The sequence below is a fragment of the Stegastes partitus genome, unplaced genomic scaffold (assembly GCF_000690725.1).
Source record: "Stegastes partitus isolate 25-593 unplaced genomic scaffold, Stegastes_partitus-1.0.2 Scaffold598, whole genome shotgun sequence".
NCBI classification, from domain to species: domain Eukaryota; kingdom Metazoa; phylum Chordata; class Actinopteri; family Pomacentridae; genus Stegastes; species Stegastes partitus.
In genome coordinates this window covers 296,555-304,682 of record NW_007578329.1, presented here as the reverse complement: position 1 = coordinate 304,682, position 8,128 = coordinate 296,555, and the positions used below count along the sequence as shown (strand labels likewise).

Below are 8,128 nucleotides of genomic sequence, written 5' to 3'. Positions count from 1 at the left end.
TTATTTTTCATTGTTTTGCAGAGAATTTACAAATCTGTTTGCCCATTAAAATAAAAAGTCTCAATCTTTTATACTTCTATTGTGATGTTTGTTCGACCAGACCTTCTGGACGACCCCGACTGCACCTTTGGCCTTGAAGCGATGTTGGACAGCTCCTTCTAAACTGACCAACAGATCAGCTACATGGTGAAAATGTCCTTATTAGAGACTTTAAACCCAAAGAGAACACTTATCGCAGTATTACAATTCTTTGTGTTCTCTTCGCCGCCTGCAGCTGCCACAGAAAGCGTCTCCTCGCAGTGAAAAGAAAGTGTGATCACATCACACCAGCGTTGGCCGTCCTCCACTGGCTTTCTGTTTATTTCAGGATTCATTTTAAGACTTTTGCTTTTCGGGTTTTAAATGGGCTGGAGCCTCCTTGTTTGGTAAAACTCTTGCACCGATGTGAGATCCCGGCACTAAACTAGAATCCGAACCTCTTCTTGTTGGCACTGAACACCTTATCTCTGGTTGTGCTGTTTTAGTCGCTGTATTTTATCGTGTTTTAGGGCCAGCTCGTTTAACACGTTGATTAAAGACAAAGGCCTAAAATTTAAGCTGAAAAATCCACATTTTCATTTGAAACGAACAAACTGAACCCTCCAGCAGGACGGACTCATCCAGACGACTCTGGTTTAGGAGAGTTAATATGCAAAAGGCACAACAGATGAAGGCTGATGACTCAAACCGTCACAACCGAACATGAAGCAGTCGGCTTTGAATCACACTTCTAAACCCTTTGAAGAGGTTTTTCTGTCGATTTCATACATTTGCACAGATGAAGTTCATGCTATTATGTAAAATGTGAGTTTGTTGTGAAAGTAGTTTTGGTTTTCAACACATTTCACGGTCGCTGGAGTTTGACCTTTTTAATTAGATATTTTAATGCTAATCAATAAGATCTTGTAAACTGTTTTATATATTTCATGTAAAACCAAAGAACAGCACACTGCGAGGACAACGTCACCAAAGTGTTTTTAATGTTTTTATCTAAAGATACAAACTCCAACACACAAACCACAGCTTTGACTACAGCTGTCATGTCCAACGTAAAGAAGAAAAAGTTCCTCTAAAAAAACAAACAAACAAAAGAAATAAAGAGTTGATTTGATGTTTTTGAATCTTTCTTCGTGAACGTCTGCTTCTTCTCTTTCCGCTCGACAGCTTCAGGCTGAAATGCATCGCAAACAGATTTTTGTGTCTAGAAGTGAAAAACTAGCTACCGTCGTTGGTAGTTAGCAGCGAGCTAGCAGCGAGCTAGCAGTGAGCTAGCAGTGAGCTAGCAGCGAGCTAGCAGCTTGCAGTGAAAACAGAAAACTGAGAGATGTTTTCAGTTGCTTGTAAAGTTTCCAGACTTCAGCCCCTTTGGTGGAAGCTTTGAGCAAACATCTTTTGTTGGCGCGATTCTGGTCGTGGACCCACCATCAACCCCGACCACCTCCCCACCGACTCCAGTGCAGTTCTCGACACACAAGCGTAATTCTAAAAACAAATAGTTGCATATAAATGTGTTTAATATGTCAACGGAAAAGTCTGCTAGCGGGGAATTATGTTTCTGAAACAGCGTCGAAAAACTGATTTTTGGTTTGAGTCGCTGCAGGCTGCGTGTCGCGCTCAAGATGCTGAACGTAGGAAAAAATACAAACAACTTTTATACGCTGGAGAATCAAAATGAAAGGTCAGAAAGCACTAAGAGTTCAGGTGACTTTTGGTGGAGCTTTAGTTTTCTGGTTGTGTGTTTTGTGCGCCCGCCGTCCACCCCGACCACCTCCCCACCGACTCCAACACAAGAAGACCCCATAAACGTGATCTGAAAAAAACTGAATAGTCGCATATGAATGGATGTTCTAGGCGACGCGGTTCTGTTTAGCGTGTTAGCGCCAAGGTTTGCGAGCGGGGAATTAAGTTTTTTAAATTTTATAAGAAAAAATACAAATAATATCCGCTGGCTGGAGAGTCAAGATTAAAGGACAGCCTCTCGGTTTTATAGTTTTGCTTGAGGTTTGTACCAACGTAGAGGCGTTTCGAGGCCCTTCGGACTTCCTTGTGGGGAAATTATTAGAATGAATGATAAACCTTTAGTTCAGACGTTCCAATGCATTGACTCCCTGCTGAGGATCTGCTGAGTGTGTTTGATGCAGGCAGGATGACGCTGTTTCAGAGCAGCTGCTGAGGTCCGGCTGCCGTCAGAAAAAACCTGAACGGCTTCGTTTGGAGGCGTCACGAGCTGCCGGCGGCGCTGGAGGATGTTTTAGGAAATTAAAGGTGACGCACGTCAAATTGGGATGCTTCAGCCTGAAGAGGAGGCAGGACGACGAACTCACGGCGGCATCAAGAGCAGAGCGTGACGTCCGCATTGAAGTCGACACGTTTCCCCCCCGGCGGCGGCGGCGGCGGTGAGACATCACAGCTCCGGGGACGTGACGAAGCTGCGTAACAGCTCCGCCGGCGTGTCTGCATGTAAATATACGTGTGCGTGTTGGTGTGAATCTCCGTGACTCAGTATCGGCCCTGGACGCCCAGCTCGCTCTCGGCGGTGCGTTCGATCTGCTCGTGGACGAGTCGCACCTCCTGCTGAGTCAGCGTTCGCTCCATGTGGCGGTAGATGATGCGGTAACACTGGCTCCGCCTCCCGGTCCTGTCGGAGGGACAAACACAGGGAGAGAGGGGAGTTTGAAAACCTTTATTTACACGATCAAGCAACAAAACGTTCAACACATTAACACACACTCACTCATCCTGTTCATCCTGATGTGAGTTCTTTTCTTTTTACTCTATTTTTTATAACGTCACCTTTTCATGCTAATAGAGAGCCACATTTTTGTGCTAATATTTGGTTCTGAAAGCTAGCATAACGTTTGTTTCATGCTAATGTCAGCTGTTTTTTCTTAATGCTAAGAGTACATTTTTAAAGGTTACAGTAATTTTTGTAATGCTAACATTATCTATTCGAGGGGACCTTTATACCTGTGCTGTCCACTAGCTGTTAAGCTCTGTTCTGTCTTTCTATGCTAACGGTAGCATTCTTTTCATGCTAAGAATACCCATGCTAAAGTCAGGTGTATATGCAGTTTTCTTTTTAGTTAGCCTCTATGCTAACACTAACTTTCATGCAAACACTTCTTGTTTTAAAGTAATATTGTTTTTTTAGGCTAACATTATTTTTTAATGCTAGAATTAGCATTTTAATGTACTTTTTCCAGCTACTTAGGCTAACACAAGCTCTGCTATGCTGGTATGAATGTTTATATGATAGCATCTGTTTTTTGTTTTTTTTTCTAAGGGAACATTAGTTTCAATACCTCGCATTAATTTTGTAATGGGCTGTGTTGTCTGCTAGCTTTATGCTAGCAATACCTTTCTTTTAATGTGGACATTAGCTCAGTCAATGCCAGTGTGATTGGTTTAAGACCATTTGTTTTCTCATGCTAACGTCTTTTATTCTGTTACCATTTAATACCAATGTGTTATTTTTTGCAGACATACATTTTTTAAGGCTAGCTGTTTAAATGCTAACATTAATTACGTGTGGTGGCCTCGCATGTTTTTGGACAAGATCGGTTTTAAGTCACGCTAACATTAGCTTTTTGACTCCCGTCTTCTCCATCCAAAGCCTTTCCTTTCACCTCCTCCAGGTGACGAAGCCACGTACAGAACATTCAAACACAGAAAGCTACGATAACTAAACACACGATATCCTCTCTCTCTCTCTCTCTCTGTGGCTTCATTCATTCTCTATGTCGCTCGCCCTCTCTCTCTCGCGGCAGCTCCTGAATAATTGAACATCAGTACATTTGGAGGAAATGTCACAGAGAGAGTCGGGCTCTAAACGAACCAAGAGACACAAACACAATTACACGTCATATCTGCGCACACACACACACACACACACTCACACACACACACACACACACACACACACACACACACACACACAGGGAGTGAATGGTATTTAATGTGATAGACTGTGTCGTTGCTGAATAATTGATGTCTCCATTATCCAGCCCACATAGCTGCTGGGGAGGGCGGGAGATCGATACGGTGACACCTGTAAACTCTGCACACGTTCACGTATAGACCGATGTGCACGAACACACGCACACACACACACACACACACACACACACACACACACTGCAAAAAAAAACACATGCGATAAATATGCACGCGATACATTATGCATGAAAAATAAGCCTGTGGTTCTCTGTCATACATGCATAAATAAACAGGAATGTACACAACGTCGGTGCAGCGGTGACGGACGGAAAAGAGAGAAACCGAAGCTGCAGCTAACGTGGAGCAAGTTTGTTATATATATGTATGTATATATTTAAATACTAACAGCCTTCTTTTTAAAGTCGTGCCAAATGATTTTAGTGATCAGATGGAAATCAGAGCTTCTGTGACTGTGGCTCCAGCAGCATGAAGGACGGTTTGTAACGTGAGTCTCTATAAATAATGAAAAGGAGCCTGATGAACACAAATAACCACCAAGATGAGTCCGACATGTTTGGTGAGGCCACCACAGTGAATGCATGGTCCTGGCAGCATCATGCTACGGGGCTGAAGCTCATCTGTGAAGAATGACAGAACTTCTGTCCAGACATCTGGGATCCTTCAGAGAAACACAGCTGCAGGAGGCGACCGTACAAACATGTGAGCCTCGGTAGTTACAGGTGCGCTGATTTCTGTCGCAGTGTTTTTAATGTCGTCAATCTAAACCGTTTAATGTCACATCAGAACTCTTCCACTCAGATGGTCTGATTGCTGCCCTCTGATGCCCTCTTAGACCAGCTGACATGTCTGTACGGCGAGTGGCCGCTCAGGCCGGCCGGTTTCCCGCCTCTCAGCGTGAAGCCACAGCGTCTGTGATGAAACCAGAAATATCTGACGGCCGTAATGAAACATGCAGAACCCCCCTGTGAAGCTGCACTCGGAGGTATTTATAGGCGCACACGGACCGAGTCGGAGTCTGTGCAGGAAACAAATTGTCAAGCTTATCCGTTGCAGTTTTGTTTTAATTGGAGCGGCGAGCTATTCGTGGGGCTTTAATTGCTCCAGATGAAAATCCCCGCACTCCGTTTCCAGTCCTTTAACACTTCTTCTTCTTCTTCATCATCGTTCCCTTCAGAGCGGCCCAGTTCCATCCCGCTCGCTGCATGCTAACGAGCTCCACTGATGACCGAGTTAATCGCGTTACCTGAACCGCCGAACACACGCCGTCACGTCGCACACGCTGCTGAAGCAGCTCTTTGAAAACATGCTATCTGTAGCTTTGTAGATGAGCTTCCTGAGGCTGGATGCAAACATCTCCAGCTGCACGTTGAGCCACTCGTTCAGGGATTATTAGAAGAAAAGAGCTAATAGCCCGCCGTGTTAGCGATCGATAGTCAATTAACTGTTGAGATGAAACCGTGGACATTTTTCCAACTGCTGACACTTAATGTTCAGGAAAGACGGACAAAAACATCAGATTCCTGCATTAACAGCTAAATGAGAATAAATAAGCGTAGCTGCAATAAGCTGTATGTCACTGACATCTGATCCACGCCATGAGGTCACTCGTTGCACAAATACTGTTGCAGCAACTTTAACAGTCCAGGAAGTCTGTCAGCAGTCACTGCCACCTCTGAAAATGGATTTATAGTCAGAGCAGAGTGTCGCTGAAACGCTTCCTCGCTTGAGTTTAGAAGGTCCAACATGGAGAACATCCATTTTCCATTTCAGACTCTCTATAGCTCCGCCCCCTCACTGCTTCCAGACGGACCAATCAGAATGAGCAGCTGCCTCTCAGTCCTCCAGGTTTGTTTACTTTCTAGAGCTGCTTCTGCTAAACTCTGAAAGTCTCAGAGTTCATCAAATGTCGGCTGCGAGAGTGAACACAACAGGCTTCATGCACTGCCGGCATCTGCTAGCTGCTAGCGCTAGTGTGGTGAGACTTTCATTAAATTGGTAAAAAACAAAAAAAGGGAACAAAACGGGAGCTTTACCGCCGTTTAACCCGAGTCCTGAGAAAGAGAACCGGAGAGTTTGAATGTTTACGCTCCACCAATCGATGCACAAGGAAAAACCCAAACAACAATCAGGAATAAAACGTCTGCCCTCCTGAACTCGAGCAGGAAATGTTGATTCACCGAAGGGTCGGAGGAGGACAGACAACATGGCCGACCAAAACATTAACAACAACAACAACAACAACAACAAAAAGGCAAAAAACACACAATCGATTTGATGTCAGACTGGAGCAGATGGTGTGATGGAGGAAGCGACGGAGGGATGAAGGGATGAAGCTTCAAACAAGAGTGTAGCGCTGCACCGGCAGGGAGGGCGAGAGACCCTGAAAGTAACTGGAAACAGAGAGAGAGAGAGAGAGAGAGAGAGAGAGAGAGAGAGGATAAGTGGATGATGATGGACGAGCTTGAAAGAAGAGCAGAGCTGGGTTTCATTCAGATGGAGAGGACGAGCCGGGTAGAGAGATGAAGAGATAAAGAGAGCGAGGGATCGATAGTCGGAGGGAGGCGGAGATGAGAGGAAACTACAGCAGCTGCCAACGCCCTTGAAAGCACCGCGCTGCCTTCACATGAGGCCGGGAAAAACCAGGAGATGTGATACTGTAAAAGCCCCGGAGGAGGGAGGAGAGGAGAGGAGGGTGTTTCCTCCCTTCATCTCCTCCCCCCTTCAGATCCTCATCATCGCTCAGTTTGATGCCGATCAGGTTTTTTTTGTTTTTTTTTATCTTCGCCACCTTTTGTTTCTTCAGAGACACGAAACCCCCCCGAGGTTTATCCGACTTCCTCAAACAAATTCCTTCTTCTTCTTGTTTTAAATAAAGAATGTGTGAGCAAACAGGAGCCGAGTCGAGAACAGACGCTCTGCAGGAAGACAGCCGAGCAGCTTCTGTTGCGTCAGCGCGTTTGATGGATGCTCGAGTCTCACGTTGTGGTAAACACCTATTTATTACTCAGCACAGACAGAACAAACTCTAACAGTTATTACGCCGGCAGTTAATTTGTCCTCGCCTGAGAATCCCGAGCTTGATGTCCGACCCTGTCTCCCAGAAATGATCTCCATAAATCACGAGTTTGCATCCCGCTTACAGCAGAAGTGAGACGCCTCCTGTGCAGCGCCGCTCCACTGATTCAGATGTTCTGCAGAACTTCTAAGCTGAGCAGCAGAGCTTTTCCTTTAATGAACTACCGAAAACAAATACTTGAGGAGGCCTATGTTGAAAATTTAGCATCGAGAGCAGAAATAAATGCAACAAAAGCAAAACCTAAAAGTAGACTGAGTCCTGACAGTGAAGCACGGAGGTGGCAGCATCATGACGTGGAGCTGCATGAGGGCAGAAGGTGTTGATGACGTTTATGGATGAATCATGAATGTCTGACCACAAAAACATGCAAAATGACCAACAAGAGACACAAAACAACTGCACAAACGCACAAAGTGACCACAAAAACACCCCCATGAGCCTCTATGGATGGAAGACGAGAACAAAATCTTGCTTTTCAGAACAAATCGTCGAGATGACGTTTGTGGTCCTGACAGTGAAGCACGGAGGTGGCAGCATCATGACGTCAGGCTGTTTGTTGTTGTTGACATTTATTGATGCAACCTGAACGTCAAAACGACTGCCAGTCTGCAGAAGCTCGGCAGAAGAGGAATATTCTAGTACGACGAGCAAGAATGCCGCCTGACCTGAAACCACTAAAACATCTTTGGGGTATTTTGAAGAGGCAGGAAGAGCAACACAAGCCCTCCAGCAGAAGACAGCTGAAAAAAACAGACACGAATATTCGACTGAAGGTAGAGAAACAATGAGGAAAAGCTAAATGTACGTCTAGAGCCACTGGAGTACTTTTTAACTTCATTTCTTTGAGAAAGCAGAGCTGGGTTTGTTTTCCACCTGAAGAAAGTCATGAAACTAAACAGAAGAGCAGAAAGTTGACACGGCAGCAAATTATTCAAAAACCCAAATTAAAATTCAAGAGTGGAAGCCAGTTCCTTTGCCTGATTTAACAAAATGTGACAATTTAAACCTGGATTTTAGACATTTCAGCACTTTTCAGGGATCTAATTTAGACCAGAT

General features: G+C 44.8%; 1 protein-coding gene across 1 annotated transcript in view; it reads right to left on the bottom strand.

Annotated features, from left to right (window-relative positions):
• Window positions 1–1,002: 1,002 nt before the first annotated feature.
• Window positions 1,003–8,128, bottom strand: part of fars2 (phenylalanyl-tRNA synthetase 2, mitochondrial) — a 127,708-nt gene continuing 120,582 nt past the window's right edge. Inside the window, exons 10-11 of the mRNA XM_008289193.1 lie at window positions 1,808–2,677; window positions 1,003–1,477 (exon numbers count right to left, since the gene is read on the bottom strand). Coding sequence (XP_008287415.1) covers window positions 2,539–2,677 — 139 coding nt within the window. The 3' untranslated portion in view covers window positions 1,003–1,477; window positions 1,808–2,538. The remainder of the gene's footprint in view (window positions 1,478–1,807; window positions 2,678–8,128) is intronic.